The 17,565-nt window shown below is 34.5% G+C and overlaps 1 protein-coding gene across 2 annotated transcripts in view; it reads left to right on the forward strand.

Annotated features, from left to right (window-relative positions):
- Positions 1 to 17,565, forward strand: part of CSMD3 (CUB and Sushi multiple domains 3) — a 1,267,615-nt gene that overhangs the window by 956,006 nt on the left and 294,044 nt on the right. For both annotated transcript variants that reach the window (XM_062189471.1, XM_062189472.1), the window contains 3 exons: positions 5,475 to 5,666; positions 12,280 to 12,418; positions 16,542 to 16,729. In XM_062189471.1, coding sequence (XP_062045455.1) covers positions 5,475 to 5,666; positions 12,280 to 12,418; positions 16,542 to 16,729 — 519 coding nt within the window. The remainder of the gene's footprint in view (positions 1 to 5,474; positions 5,667 to 12,279; positions 12,419 to 16,541; positions 16,730 to 17,565) is intronic.

Consider the following 17,565-nt stretch of genomic DNA (forward strand, 5'->3'; position numbering starts at 1 on the left):
GGGGCCATCCAAGAAGGAGGTACCTTTCTCTGAAGGGAGGAGAGAACTTCCACTTTGACTATGACTTTGTCTAAATAAGATTGAAGTCAGCAAACTCTAGAGGCTTCCATAGCCCTGGCAACTCATGACTAGAGCCTAGGGAGATTTCTGACGCCATAAACAAGAGTGTCAAATTGTTAAGTCAACAACAGGAGTCACTGTGTAGTTACTCCTTATGTGGGATCTCTGTCCTTAATGTGTTGTCCAATGTGAATTAATGCTATAACTAGTACTGAAACAGTATTTTACAGTTTATGTTCTGTGTGAGTGCAAACTCTTGAAATCTTTACTTAATATATACTAAATTGATCTTCTGTATATAAAGAGAATAAAAAATGAATCTTGATGTGAATGGAATGGGAAAGGGAGCAAGAGATGGGAGGGGTGTGGGTGGGAGGGAAGTTATGGGGGAGAAAAGCCATTGTAATCCATAAACTGTACTTTGGAAATTATATTTACTAAATAAAAGTTTAAAAAAAAGAAAATAGAAATCTCCCCCAAAATGATCCATGTTAACAATATTAGTTACTCATTTGTATCCACTTTTGTTCACATTCTCTTTCCCTGTGACCATTACCATTTTTACTGAATAAGCAGTTGGCACAAGGAGCAACATATACAATTGTATCAACCACTTGATAATTCCATTCCAGATGAAAAAAATGTAGGTGGCCAGTTTTTTGAGGTGAAGAAAACAAGAAAAGGAAGTCATTTTTTTTTATTATCAATTTCATAGGGTTTTGGAAGTTAAACAAGAGAAGTAGGACCATTGTGGTACAGTGGGTTAAGCCCCTGCTTGTGATGCTTGCATCATGTATCAGAGTGCTGATTAAGTTCTGGCTATTCCATTTCTAATTCAGCTTCCTTCTAACACATATGGGAGGCAGTCTGTTCAATGTTCAATGGCCGCAGTGGCCAAGGCTGGTCCAGGCCAAAGCCAGGAGCCAAGAGCTTCTCACATAGGTGTAGGAACCCAAACACTTGAACCATCTTCCACTGCATTTCCCAGGCAATTAGCAGAGAGCTGGATGGGAAGGAACAGCCATATGGGATGCCGGCATCCTAGGCAGTGGCTTTACCTCTATGCCACTACTCTGGTCCCCAAACTTTTCAGTTTTTATGTGTTTAAAATAACTGATAGTGCTTGGGCCCTTGCTATACACATGGGAGACTTGGATGGGGTTCCAGGCCCCTGGCTTCCTATTGATCCAGCCCTGGCCATTGCAGCCATTTGGTGAGTGAGCCAGTGGATGGAAGATAGTCTCTCTCTCTTTCTCAATCTCTCTCCCTCTCTCTTTCTCTCTGCCCCCATCTCTCCCTCTCTGTAACTTTGCATTTCAAATAAGTAAATCTTAAAAACAAAATATTCAATGTTAAAATATTGCACAAAAGTCTTAATTGTGTAGGAACATCATATATATTGGTCAAGCATGGAGAGGACAAAGAAAAAGAATGAAGTTTTATTGAAGAATTTAGAATTGTTTCTGTGAAATACATTAAAAGTTTTCTTTATATTAAATAAATGAATAAATAGAAAACTGGGAAAAGTTTTTATAACTATATAACAGAAGAAAATGGAAATAAGGATTGTGTATTAGTAAAATCATGTGTTCCAAAAAATGCAAAAATAGATGTAAAATACAATTATTATTCTATTGTAAAATATATAGCCAATTCTTATATGAATTTATAGTGTTATATAATTGATTTTTAATCATACTAGTTATGTGAGATTATCTCACTTTTATTTCCCATGGAGATAGCCTAGCTCCTTAAATGGTTATTTGTTTTCCTGAATGGCTATGGTCTCTATTTAATACAAAAAAGAAGAATGATTGATGTTAAAATTATTATTATTTGATCTGCCCACAAACATAGAGCATAACTAGTATGGAGGCCAATTTTTGAATAAGTAAATAAAATGAGAAAATAGCATTCACACCAAGTAATTATGCCTGTATATTTAACTAATTGGTTTTAGAACTCAAGAAACTAGAGGGGAAAAAAATCTTTAGTCTTTCATTAAACTCCATCATTCTCTGTTATGCTTTAAAAATCTTACTCCTAATTTACTTATTAAATAAGAGAAAAAGATGAGCAGTAGGGGTTTACCACCTCCTTTCCTTCAAGTCAACCAAAGGCATACTTTCACATATTATACATTAGCTTTCATATCAAAGACTCATTATTTTAGCTACTTGGTCCCACTTTTTGTTAAATCTTTTTTTTTTAATTTAACTTTTATTTAATGAATATAAATTTCCAAAGTACAGCTTATGGGTTACAATGGCTTCCCCCTCCCAAAACTTCCCTCCCACCCACAACCCTCCCCTCTCCCGCTCCCTCTCCCCTTCCAATCACATCATGATTCATTTTCAATTCTCTTTATATACAGAAGATCAGTTTAGTATATATTAGGTAATGATTTCAACAGTTTGCCCCATATAGCAACACAAAGTGAAAAAAACACTGTTGGAGTACTAGTTTAGCATTAAATAAGAGTGTACAGCACATTAAAGACAGAGATCCTACATAATATTTTTAAAAAATTAATTAATTTTCTATGCCACTTCCAATTTAACATCAGGTTTTTTTTTTTTTCATTTCCAATTATCTTTATATACAGAAGATCGATTCAGTATGTAATTAGTAAAGATCTCATCAGTTTGTACCCACGCAGAAACACAAAGTGTAAAAATACTGTTTCAGTACTAGTTATAGCATCACTGCACATTAGACAACACCTTAAGGACAGATCCCACATGGGATGTAAGTACACAGTGATTTCTGTTGCTGACTTAACAATTTGATACTCCTGTTCATGCCGTCAGTAATCTCCCTAGGCTCTAGTCATGAGTTGCCAGGGCTATGGAATCCTTTAGAGTTCGCTGACTTTGATCTTATTCCGCTAGGGTCATAGTCAAAGTGGAAGTTCTCTCCTCCCTTCAGAGAAAGGTACCTCCTTCTTGATGGCCCCTTTCTTTCCACTGGGATCTCACTCACAGAGATCTTTCATTTAGGTCTTCTTCTTTTTTTCTTTTCCATGGTATCTTGGCTTTCCATGCCTACAATACTCTCATGGGCTCTTCAGCCAGATCCGAATGCCTTAAGGGCTGATTCTGAGGCCAGAGTGTTGTTTAGGACGTCTGCCATTCTATGAGTCTGCTGTGTATCCCACTTCCCATGTTGGATCTTTCTCTCCCTTTTTGATTCTATCAGTTAGTATTAGCAGACACTTGTCTTGTTTGTGTGATCCCTTTGACTCTTATACCTATCAGAGCCATCGATTGTGAACTGAAATTGATCACTTGGACTAGTGAGATGGCATTGGTACATGCAGTTTTGATGGGATTGTATTGGAATCCCCTGGCACATTTCTAACTCCACCATTTGGGGCAAGTCAGCTTGAGCATGTCCCAAATTGTACATCTCCTCCCTCTCTTTTTCCACTCTGAAATTTAACAGGGATCACTTTTCAGTTAAAATTTAAACACCTAAGAATAATTGTGTGTTAATTACAGAGTTCAACCACTAGTACTAGAACAACAACAACAAATACTAAAAAGGATAAAGTATTACATTGTACATCTAGAGTCAGGACAAGAGCTGATCAGTTCATTGTTTCTTATAGTGTCCATTTCACTTCAATAGGTTTTCCCTTTGGTGCTCAGTTGTCGCCGATCAGGGAAAACAAATGATATTTGTCTCTTTGGGACTGGCTTAATTCACTCAGCATGATGTTTTCCAGATTCCTCCATCTTGTTGAAAATGACTGGGTTTCATTGTTCCTTACTGCTGTATAATATTCTATGGAGTACATGTCCCATAATTTCTTTATCCAGTCTACTGTTGATGGACATTTGGGTTGGTTCCAGGTCTTAGCTATTGTGAATTGAGCTGCAATAAACATTAATATGCACCTAATTACAGGGCACCAGCTTATTTAAAAGACTTGTTAAGGGACTTAAAGGGAGACTTAGACCCAAATACAATAGTACTGGGGGACTTCAATACTCCACTCTCAGAGATAGACAGATCAACAGGACAGAAGATCAACAAGGAGACAGTAGATTTAAATGACACTATAGCCCAAATGGATCTAACAGATATCTACAGAACATTTCACCCTACATCTAAGGACTTTACATTCTTCTCAGCAGTACATGGAACCTTCTCTAGGATTGACCACATACTAGCCCATAAATCTTTACTTTCACATATTATACATTAGCTTTCATATCAAGGACATTATTTTAGCTACTTGGTACTACTTTTTTTAAAATCTTTAGAACCAGAAAAATCTGACATTTAGAAACATACATTTTCCTTTCACAATCAGCTAAACCTAAGGATAGTGAATAAATCATTTCAATGCTTTCTGAACATTGTTATACAAATCGTTTTCTTTTTGAGAAGTCTTACCATAAGTTCAAAACTTTTTGTGGACACAACATCGGAAACCTCAAGAAATGAAAGTTTTCTAATAATCTATTATGTCATTTCTGCTTTTCCTTTTGAAATCTATGGTACTTTCTGTCATTCATGTCACTTCTTTCCAACAGAAATATTATAAAAGTAAATCTTCTAAGCAGAAGACCACTGTCCATTTAAATATTGTAAAAGCAAAGCATAGGCCAGTTTTTGTTTCAGTGGAAATCAGTCCAGAGCAATGTACATTTACATTCCCACAAGAAATATATGAATGACTCAGATTTATCTGTAATCTTGCCAACCTCTGGGATATGATATAAATATATTTGTGGATATATATATACACACATAAATAAATGTAGTTATGTATGTATGTTTATGTATACTCATTTATTTTAAAAGTATGACTACTTTTGCATGTATGTAATAGTACTGTGATTTTAATTTGCATTTTTCCAATAATTAATGATGTTAAGTTTCTTTTAATCTACTAGACAATGTCATTTTTGTTGGAATTCATTTTTCCCATCTGTGATTAGATTAATGATTGTTTTTTCTTTCTTTTTTTTTAAATGTTGAGATTTAGAGGTATTTATGTAGTCTAGATAATACTTCTTTGTGGAATATGTACCATGCAAGTATTCTATTCTACTACTCACCTTTTTTTCTATCCTCTTCACAGTATCCTTCATATAGTATCAAATATTTTTGAGTAAATTTAATATTTATCTACTAACATATATGACTTTTTGAAACAAATTAGCATGCAAATTATTTAACAACTAACAAAATGGTTATGTGCAGGAATTTTAAAATTGACTCAATCTTTGTTAAACCTAGTTTTCTAAAAGCATATGTATATATAGAATACATATATATATATATGCATATATATGTATATATGTATATATAGAAGGTTCTGTACTTTATAATTCAGAGTTTTGGAACTTTAAGATCAATTTTTATAATATCAAGACTCATGTTTTGTTTCCATCTTCTTATAGGTTCTGTTGCCACTGCATGTCGTGACCCAGGGATTCCCATGAATGGGACTCGAAATGGAGATGGCAGAGAACCTGGGGACACTGTTGTTTTTCAATGTGACCCAGGATATGAACTTCAGGGACAGGAAAGAATAACCTGCATTCAGGTAGAAAATCGATACTTCTGGCAGCCCAGCCCACCAGTCTGTATAGGTATGGTTAAAGAACATTAAAATTATATATAAATATAAAACAATGGTTAAAAATGGAATTAATGTTATTAGCTAGATAGAATAGATTCTATATGGGAGTCTAAGACTTAGAGCATCAAGGACAGCCCAAAAAATTACAAAATTATAAAATTTCATTATTGTTCTATGGTGTAAGTATCAACAATTTCATTAGATTCTCTGTGATTTAAGATTATAAAAGAGTTATGACTCAAAACTCTAGAAAAATCCTGATTTTTAAAATGTACTAGATAAATGTAATGATTCATTGCTTTTAACATTTAAAGAGTAAATTCAGATTCTAACTTCAAAATACTCCCTATTGATTATGTCTCTATTATGGTTATTTCTCTTAAAAAAGAACAATTTATCAGAAAGTATGTCGGAGTTTTATAACTTTGAATTACCATTCAATTCATTTATTACAAAAGAATATCACATTCTATTTGATTATCTGAGAAGCTGCAGCAGCTTAGATACTTTCAACTCTACATCTTTTGCCTCTACTCCCTGTTCTGAATCCCCAAGTCAGAGCCCAGAAAAGTAGCATAAGAATTATTTACTGCATTTGAAAAAGAGTTAAAGGAACGAAGTGTGTAAGGATCAACACATAACTAATCTTGTTTAATCTTAATTCTTTTGGTTTAAATGTTACAGTACTGGTTACACATTTTGGCCTCCTGTTTTCTCCACTCAACATTTGATTTATCGATTTACATGTCTCCTTCTCTATACCAAAAACAACTTGAGAAAAGATCCTATATCTTCTTCATCATTGCAATTCTTATAGTATCTGACACATGCAAATTTAGCATATTTTAGGAAATTATAATTTTATTCATTTATACTCAATTTATACTCAATATATATATTTTGACAGGCAGAGTGGATAGTGAGAGAGAGAGAGACAGAAAGGTCTTCCTTTTTGCCATTGGTTCACCCTCCTATGGCCGCTACGGCCTGCGCATCTCGCTGATCCGAAGCCAGGAGCCAGGTGCTTCTCCTGGTCTCCCATGCGGGTGCAGGGCCCAAGCACTTGGGCCATCCTCCACTGCCTTCCCGGGCCATAGCAGAGAGCTGGCCTGGAAGAGGGGCAACCAGGATAGAATCCGGTGCCCCAACCGGGACTAGAACCCGGTGTGCCGGTGCCGCAAGGCGGAGGATTAGCCTGTTAAGCCATGGCGCCGGCCTAGAAATATATTTTTATATAATTTCACAGTGATTTATTTTTGAAAATCACATGAAAATAGATAAAAAGGTGTTTATTTGCTTTTCAGTCAGAAGTTAATAGACTCAAGCACTCAATTACTCAGATTTATTTTGCTCCATGTTTTCATGCAAAGGTTGAAAAATCATATTTCTTAGTTATTCAGTGTGTCTCAGGCACTGTTCTAAACATTGGGGTTTTTAGCCATAAAACCAGTCAAAGAAGTTCCTTGCTATGTACCACCTTCCCAGTGTAGCAAAAACTTTTAGAAAATCTGAATTTTTCCAACATATCTTCTCTGCATGTTAAACTTTTAAAAATACTTATATGAATGAAAGAAACATATCCAACAGACCAAACTAGTTTAACAGTATACAGATAGTTCTACATCTCTTCTGTAGAAATGAAGCAGATGTCAAGGAAGTAATCTTATTAAACAGAATTAAAAAGAAAGAAAGTAGATAGTAATGGTATAGCTTGAGCCAGTTCAAATTTGGCCATTTCTTACTTTACACCTTATGTCCTTCTTATACCTATGTTATTTGTCATACATTGTTGCAGGGTCAATTCTAAGTCATCAAACATCAATTAATTTATATTTAACATAATTGTACTTACAAAAGCAGGAAAAAGTGCTGTAAACAAACTCTCCAGTGATGAAGAGACTTAGACAATGTTTCAAATGTTTGTTCCAGTGTTGACTACCTTTCTTTAATATTGAGTTAACCTGAAACTTACAATTATAAAATTTCATGTTCTAATATCAATTGGAATTAGGTTTTATGTCTCATAAATATAATCTTTATCTAAATAGGAAATGATAGAAAACCACATAATTACTACAGGAATTCATATTTTATTTTAATTCTATTTCTTGTCTAAAGGGTGTTGTTTATTAGAATTACTAGAAGAATTAAACTGATCAAATTTTCTTTTAAGATTTTACTTATTCATTTGAGAGGTATAGTTACAGATACAGAGAGGGGAGAAACAGAGAAAGGTCCTCCATCTGCTGGTTCACTTCCCAAATGGCCACAGCAGCTGGAGCTGGTCCAATCTTAAGCCAAGAGTCAGGAGCTTTTTCTGGGTCTCCCATGTGAGTGCAGCAGCACCAGTACTTGGGCCGTCTTCTACTGCTTTCCCAGGCTATAAGCAGAGAGCTGGATAGGAAAAAGAGCAGTCTGACATTAACGGGCACCTATACGGGATGCCGGCGCTGCAGGTGGAGGCTTAGCCTACTACGCCATAGCACCAGCCCTGAGTCAAATATTTTTTTACACAGAATCCTAAAATACTGGAGAGCTTTATATTGAAATTTTAGACTACACTAAATCCAAAATGCAAAAGATTAAAGAGTTCTGAGATAGGCTGTTATAAAATTCCATTTATGGACAAGAATTGCTTTAGCTAGCAAGTGCTGTTTCTAGAAAAAAAAAAATGTTGAGTACTGAATCTTACATAAATTGAACAGCTTGTAGAAAGTTTTTGTATGGATTTTTGTTCCGTGTATTATTTTTTGGTCAGAAAAGATAGCTTAAGGAGAAAATATGCATTAGAACTTCTCTGAGGAAGAAAATAACCAAAAAAGAAAAAAAGTCTGAAAAATTGCTAAGGCTGCAGAAAGCTTGACCTCCAAAACTGATAAGAAAGAACTCCATGATTGGAAATACTATGCCAAAGATTAAACCCTGAACTTTTTAGAAACTCCATAAATCTATGTCTCAGACCCTGGAGCATAAGGCATTTTGCTTGCATGTAGAAATAGTCACCCTGATAGCAAGTACCAAACAGAAGGACGTCATCTTTAAGAAAGCTAATAGAATTCATTCCAACAAAATTGACAGTGTGAAGATTACTTTGACATTGCCAGAGGGAAAGTAGCAGCACTCAATATGAAGGTAAATAACAAAGATATTAGTTGTGGGTGGGCTGCTGAGAAAGACAGTAGACATAAATAAAATTGAATGGAGGAAAAATGAAAAGTTATCAATAGTTTATTTCATGTAACTACCCTCATATGCAACTCTGCTCAGAACAAATCATTTCTGTTAAAATTCCATGGAGACTAAAATTTTAATTCATGGATTTCTTTGACCTATGATTAGATGTATGAAAATAAAAATGTATTTCTAAATACTATGTAAAGTTGAGTATATTTAAAAGAGAATTTTTTTTGCTCTGTGTTTAAGTTTCATGAATATCAGATAGCATCTCTACATCACCAGCTTTTCTAAATTTTCAAAATCAATCATAGCATTGAAATATATTGGGAAAATTTAAATTTAATCATGGATAATATCCAACAATGTACTTAATGTAATTAGATATACATACTAGATTTTCCTATAACTTTTGTGATAAAGGATATAAAATATAGTGTATATGTGGATGTCTATAAACATATATATGTACATATAATATCTAAAAATAAAAGATCCATTTTCATACTAGATAATAAGGCAAATTAAAACAAACAAAACTGCTCTCCCATTCTCTGCCAATTCTTGCCCTCAGATTACCAATAATCCTACAACCTTAGCAACTAAAGATCAAAATACTTTTCCTGTCATTACAGTCTTTATATATACACATGCATTTATATATACATATATTTATTATTATATTTAGTTTTCATATTTGCATATTATTTTAAAAGTCCCAAAAGCAAAATCTGTTGTTTTTTTATCAAAAAACATAATTACAGATTAGCTGCAAATTCATCCATATAATTATCTTCATTATTTTCACATCCCTAGAGTTATCTTCATTATTTTCAGAATCAAAATAAACAGCCAGTAACAATTCAACAAATTAATATGGGATATAATCTGAATTTGAGGTATAAAATTACATATAAGATAGGTGAATGATAACACATAAAATGAAAGCTTTAGTTTATGTATTACCTGTGAATGTTAATATCTTTGTGGATTGTTTAATAAAATATTATAAGTGAAATAAATATAGGCAGGGTTGCTAAGGATACTAGATAGCATTGCAGAAAGGTAAAGCAAAGCCCAGGCTGGGGTTTTTCAAGATAACTTACTGAAGGCAGTGATAAATCTTAAACTAAGAGTTATAGAAATGGGGCCAGCACCGTGGTTCAATAGGCTAATCCTCCACCTGCGGCGCCAGCACACCGGGTTCTAGTCCTGGTTGAGCCCCGGATTCTGTCCCGGTTGCCCCTCTTCCAGGCCAGCTCTCTGCTGTGGCCAGGGAGTGCAGTAGAGGATGGCCCAAGAGCTTGGGCCCTGCACCCCATGGAAGACCAGGATAAACACTTGGCTCCTGCCATCGGATCAGCACAGTGCGCCAGCCGCAGCGCGCCTACTGCGGCGGCCATTGGAGGGTGAACCAATGGCAAAAGGAAGACCTTCTCTCTGTCTCTCTCTCTCACTGTCCACTCTGCCTGTCAAAAAAAAAAAAAAAAAGAGTTATAGAAATGTAAAAGGGGAAAAAGGCATTTCAGGAAAAAGGACAAGTATGAATAAAGTCATGGAAATGTAAAGAACTAAGCAATTTGAGTATGTGTTGTATAATTTGTTTCTAGAGTGATGGATAACAAATTACAAGGATTATTAGGATCAGGTTATGAAAGCCTACATTTAGGCATTATAATTTAGGCAACAAAAACAACTAAGAATTTTTTGCATAGTCATAGTATGAATTAGATATTTTCACTGGAAAGATAAGTCAGAGACAACTAGATTGCATTAAAGTAATTCTAGAGAGAGATAAAGTCAGTGAAGTCTGGATATATAGAAGTAGGCTAGGAAAGTAGGATATATAGATAGAGTCTTCGCAGGACTTTTTGATTGATTGTATACAAGGATGCAGTGAAGAAAGCAGAAAAATAATTTAAAATAAAATAATTCTAAACCTAAACATATTTTTTATCCTGTTGAATATTTAGACGCTTTTCATTGAGGAATAACATAAACAACTATTTGTATCCTTTGGTGACTTGCTTTGTTAACCATCTTAGTCTGCCTATAGGTAAATGCAGCATGTAGGTATAGAAAGAGACCATGATATGAGATTTTTACTTCCAAAAGTATTAATATTTAAGAATAGAGAGGAGTACTGCAGAAAGTTGTGATAATTCATGATAGTTAAGTCATAAATATATGCAGGCAATATGACAGCAGTGGGTGATAGATTACGAGAAACTAAATATTCTCAATCCAAAAGGTGATTGAGGTGCTAAGACAAGGACAGTGGAGGAGCATGGGAAAATGCAATAATGGACATCTAAAATTTACATGGTGAACTTTACCAAATTGTAAGGATGCTTTTGCATATCTAGACTTAACATAAAGAATGGATGCTAAATATTGGAAGAAGCAAAATTACATTTCTTCCAAAGCTAGTATTATGCTATTGAAAGAATCTGTATTCCTTATAGCTGAAAGATAACATGTATCTGAGAAAATTTCAATTTTAAAACCTAGATAAGAGAAAAACGCTGATGTGCTGATTATATGAGGATGACATCAAGACAGTATGAGAATCCCTATGCCAATCTCTCTGTCTCTCTGTCTCTGTCTCTCTCTCTCTCTCCACACACACACACTCACACACACACACACACACACACTTCTACCCCATGATCAGGGATATCTTCATTTCTCAATTTTCTGAAGCTATCAAATCTATATAATGTATTATTTTCTGAATATAAACTTTGCTTAACAGACTCATTAATAATCCTCTAAAGAATCTATTCTTTAAATTTCACAAGCGATTTTTTGAAATTCTCCATTGAAATGTAGAATTCCTTGCTCAGAGCTCAAAATAACTGCAGTACTTGCCTATTTTTACCAACAAATCAGGCAACTAGATTTTAAGAATATCTTAACATTCAATTTAAGAGTGTTGTAAATTACTCTAGATTCTCAGATAATTATTGATTCTTACTCATTAATCATTATCAAAGCTTCCTCCTTAAAGACATTAAAAGATACCAGGGAAGATTTGAAAATGAGCCAAGTGTCAAATATCCTGTTTTTCTTTTAAAACTGGTCTTGTTTTGTTTTGTTTCCAATTCTTTTCTGATAACCACATTTTTTTTCTAGCTATGAAACTATCATCCTAGTGTTTTTCATTATATGAAGCAAATAGTTTTTAAAAAAAAGTAAGAAGAGTATATACATAAATTTTCTTGTCTTCTGAAGCCAGTTAAACAGATAAAATCACTGTATCCCTGAATGCATGAAAGTATTCAATATTTTTCTTGAAAGACAATGTAGTAGCCACGCATCCGGTACTATAAAAATCAGATCTGTGCAAAACCTCATAAGCCTTTAAAAAGAAATGTTTTCGCAAATATTGATAGCTAATAAATTTTATTAATCTCTTAAGGGATTTTGTTTGCTTGTTTAAATTAAAGCACCCTGTGGAGGCAATTTAACAGGATCTTCAGGCTTTATTCTTTCGCCAAATTTCCCTCATCCATATCCACATAGCAGGGACTGTGACTGGACCATCACCGTCAATGCAGACTATGTGATCTCCTTGGCATTCATCAGGTGAGTTCTTTAACATTTCCACCTTCAAACAAATTACTTTGGTTGGTTTGCTTTTGCCCTTGCTAAAGTAAATAGGGCAATGTGGAAACAAAGATACATGGCATTTGTATTGCTTTTGATAATCTTACTACTAACACTTTGCAATTGCGAGTACACAAGACCTTGAATAATAGTATAGTAGTTCTGAAGGGTAGTGAGTAAGCATCTTCACTAGATTCCAGTACAGGAGAATTAGGTTAAAGGTCAAGTAGTTTATGGACTGTTATAAAGTTTGATCTCTTTATACACTTTCTCCCTTCACCTATACTTACTATCACTGCTTTTAAAAAAATTAACTTTCTTCCTAGAATTCAGATTAAAAGATCAATTTCTTCCCAAATGTGCAGCCTCCGAAACCTTTTAAAATCATCTGAAAATCCAAATGTGCTACATCAGCTTGGGCTTGGGAAGACACATATTCCTAACTATCGTTTCTGCTAGCTTGATTAAGTCAAAATGGCAAAAAAAGAATTTGATGGGTCATTTCTTTTAGGGTTTATCAGCACAGAACATGTCTAATGATAGAACTTTCCATGAGGGAGTTCCCATTTTTATAGATTTCCAAAGGTACATTGTGGGTTAGTTTGGAACTGAAGTAGAGTTGGAGTTTGTGGAGCAGGCTGTTGGATATGAGTTGTACCTCTGTCACTATGTTATCTGGGTAATTATTTTCTTGAATGACCCAGTTTCCTCACATGAAGTCAGTAGCCAGTAGCTCAAAATCTTCCTTCTTTCCTTAAGATTTCGGTGGAGGTGTTAAGAAAAGTGATTCAAAGATTTCCTAAACAGAAATGTTCTAATCTTTACTAAAATGATGTAATCAGTATGTCCATCTCAGGTCACCCAACAATTCCTTCTCCCACAAATTTATTAAAGCTGTTCAGTATTATGGAAGATGTTAAGGCTTAAATAATCTTTTTAAAAATTTATTTATTTATTTGAAAAACAGCGTTACAAAGAGAAAGAGAGGCAGAGAGAGAGGTCTTCCATCCGCTGGTTCACTTTCCAAATGGCCACAATGGCTGGAGCTGTGCTAATCTGAAGCCAGGATCCAGGAGCTTTCTTCAGGTCTCCCACATGGGTGCAGGAGCCCAAGAACTTGGGCCATCTTCTACTGCTTTCCCAGGCCATAGCAGAGAGTAGGATCGGAAGTGGAATAGCTGGGACTTGAACTGGTGCTCATATGGGATGCTGGCACTGCAGGAGATGTTTAACCAGCTGCACCATGGCGTCAGCCCCTTAAATAAATAATTTTATAACATGATGAATATAGATTTTTAAAGAAAAGATCATTTGAAGTCATGAAAGTTTAGAAGATGTATAAATACAGAGAATTTCTATTTGTATTATTTATAGTGATGCATTGGTAATGGGCAATACAAAAGCAGTAATAGTGATAATGTTAGTTATATGCCAGGACCCATGAGACAACTTCCTGAGGTAAAATACTGTTATTATTACCATTTCACACTTGAAGAATGACAGTGCAGTCAATAGAAACATTAAGATGTTTGATATAGGGCTTAGTTTGCTTTTAAAATTATTTTAGTTAGTGACTTCAGTGTAGGAAACTGAATTACATGAAGTACATGACTTAAAATTTGATTTCTATCTCTTTCATTTATTTTGTGACCTTAGGGACACCACTGACTTTCAAGGCCTTAACATATTCATCAGGAAAGTGAATCCTTATCCTTTTCATATATCATAGGATTATATTGCAAGATCAAGTTAATATTTATATAAGTGCCTTGTAAATAATAATGTACTATTAGAGTTTAATCCTTCCAATTTTTGTGGAAAAATAATCATTGCAACTAAGATTCTAAAATTTACTGGAAAAATAATATTTTTGCTTTCTTTTCATTTTCAAAGTCAATATTTTAAGCATTTGTTTATGCCAAAAATAAAAATTTAAAAAATCCTTTCTATCGGTTTGTTTCTTTTTTACTTATTATTTGAAAGACAGAGGAGGTGAGAAGGAGAGGGAGAGAGAGAGAGAGAGAGAAAGCAACATAGATCTTCTATGTGCATATTCACTCTCCAAATGGCTGCCACAGCCAGGACAGCACCAGGTTGAAACCAGGTGCCAGGAATTCCGTCCAGGCTTCCCACAGAGGTGGCAGGAACTCAAGTAGTTGATCCCTCATCTGCTGCCTTCCAAGGTGCACATTACCAAGGAGATGAATTGGAATCAGCAGCCAGGATTCAAAGGAGCACTCCAAGTGCCTCTGTGCCTCAATGCCTGCCTGCATTTCACTTTTATGTAGGATTTTAGCCTTCCAATGGTGATAAATAAGATTATATCATTCACAAAGCACTGGTTTCCAGTGATATTTCCAACAGTAAGATAGGCAAGGAAGTTGTAATTACCATCAAATCTTAATGCTGAAAGAAATGAAACTCAGAAGCTTGTGTTTTGTCCCAGAAAAAGTAATAAAATCAGACCTAGTCTTCTAATTTTTGACATATTATTGCAACAAATACCAAAATTTAGGCAGCAGATCTGAAACATTTTAAGGTTAATGACTTGCATTAGACTTGTGAAACTGCTGAATAAATTAGAGCAAAATATAATAATATGATTGATCCCCAATATTCTCATGTTAAAGCCAAAACCTGAATATCTGCATTATTTCAGTTTTTTTCACCACCATTTATGCACAAAAATATCTGGGACATTTACCTCATTCCCTAGATCATTGATACATTAAGAATAAGAATTGTTGTGGAATTTTAAATACTGTAAGTTATGCAGACTTAGAAATATTGTTTTTCACATCTCAAATTTAAATGCAAAGATAATAAACCTGACAAAATAATTTTTCCAATGATGTTTGAACAATGTCAGGCTTTACTGGTTTCATTTTATATTGTGAACTGGTTGACTTTTTTGGCCCATGCGAGTCTACCATTCCATTGTGTTTCTGTGCCTTAGTATAAATTAAGAAGTAGAAATAGCAATTGATAACTCCTGTCCTCTTAATATGGGATTTCTAAGATCATTGTGAGGCAAATCTCATGCTTTTGAATGTTGTTATATAAAGTTTATTATTCAAATTTTATAATATTTAAAATATTGTTTTGAATCATTTCCATGCTAAAGATTCCTCCACCACATTACCTAATATGATGCTAAAATGGTCTGAAATGTTCTACATTAAGTTCTAAGAGAAAATGGATTTGCTTTCAGGAAAAAGAATACTTCATAAAATGTGCAGTGCTTTATTTTTTATTTTTTAAAGATTTATTTATCTGACAGGCAGAGTTAAGGGACGGTGGGTAGGGGAAGGAGAAAGGAAGAGAGAGGGAGAGAATCTTCCATCTGCTGATTTACTCACCAAATGCTGTGATTCATGGCTCGGCCAGGCTGAAGCCAAGGCCCAGGAACTCCATCCAGGTCCTGTGTGGCTGGCAGGGGCCCAAGCACTTTGTCTATCTCTGCTGCATTCCCAGGTGCACTAGCAGGGAGCTGGATCAGAAGTAGAGCAGCCAAGACTTTTACTGGTACTAATATGGAATGCTGGAATTGCAGGCAATTGGCTCAGCCTGTGTGCCACAACACTGGCTCCATATTGAGTAATTTAAGGGAAAAGTTTGTATTTAGACTTTTGTTTGAATCTAAAGTAGAGTTGAATTTTGAAACAATAAAAATTCTCATAACATTTTAAGTTCAAGGCAAATACTATCATTAATTTAAAAAATGATTGTATTTGCATGATCTAATATGCATGATGTAATATGATTTAATAAATAAATACCTTCTACACTTTACTGATAATATAGATTAACTTATTTAAAGATATATAGATAAAAAAGGGGAGAAACAAGATTTGAACTTAACCTCTATATTCCTTCTTGATAAATTATCAATTTACAATAATTTGAAAATATCAATTTTTTTTGTTCTTTTCCATTGCTGATTTGATATTCAGATGCAGTGTGTTTTTGCTTAGTAAACTTTTGTATTAGTTTACTTTGATATGGTCTGTTAATTGAAAACAGTAAATGATTATGTGATTATTATAATTAATATCCTAGTAATAATCGTGATACTTCCTTCTCCTTGTTCCTTTTTTCTTAGTTTTAGTATAGAACCAAATTATGACTTCCTGTATATATATGATGGACCAGATAGTAATAGTCCACTGATTGGAAGCTTTCAAGACAGCAAGTTACCAGAGAGAATAGAAAGCAGTTCAAATACCATGCATTTGGCTTTTCGGAGTGATGGATCTGTTAGTTACACTGGATTTCATTTGGAATACAAAGGTAAATATGAATATTCAATTTTAGCATCATATACTTTTGTCCAGGGACTGTGCTTTCAGAGATAAAGAAACAAAATATAGAATAATTATGTTACAGAAAATGTTTTCAAATAATTAAATGTGTTAATATTCAGAGTAGGGAGAACAAAATATTTTCAGTAACACAATTATATACAATAGTAAAACATACATCAAAATGTCTACTATTCAGCTTCAAATATCAACATTGTGACATATTTGCTTCAGATCTCTTTATTCTTGTTTTAAGAAATTAAGTATTACATATGCAGTTGAAACTGTCTTTTGATTTGCCTTGATAACATAGTTTGTCACATTAGGGCCATCACAAAAAGGATAAATTCCACAACATGTGACAGCAGTTAAGGAAGATTATTTCAGGGAAAGGAAAAACTCACAGGTCTGCAAGATGCCACTGCTTAGCATTGTCCAATATCTCTGTCATCACTTGAAAATAAATGCTAGTGCCAAGAATCTGCCGGAGACAGTCATGGTAAAGACTTTCCAGGGCAAAGCCAGAAAATAGTTTTGTCAGTGGAAGATACACAGCCTGCCTGGTATGGACAGTGAGGATTTGAGGTACCAGCTGTTTTTTGGGTTGACAAATGTTTGTTGCTTGTTGACAAATGCTATAGCTACTCCGTGTTAGAGCATGTTAGAGAAATTACACCTTGGAATTGTGGGTTTGGGAGCCAGTGGTCTTAAGGAGAGTTGAACTCGAGCACTGCACCACTCTCTACATGGGAGTAACTTCTCCACCGACTCAGTAAACTGGCTATCCAGGCAAAGGTTAAAGAGTATTTAAATTCATTTTAAGAC

This window comes from Lepus europaeus, chromosome 4 (genome assembly GCF_033115175.1).
Source record: "Lepus europaeus isolate LE1 chromosome 4, mLepTim1.pri, whole genome shotgun sequence".
Lineage (NCBI taxonomy): Eukaryota > Metazoa > Chordata > Mammalia > Lagomorpha > Leporidae > Lepus > Lepus europaeus.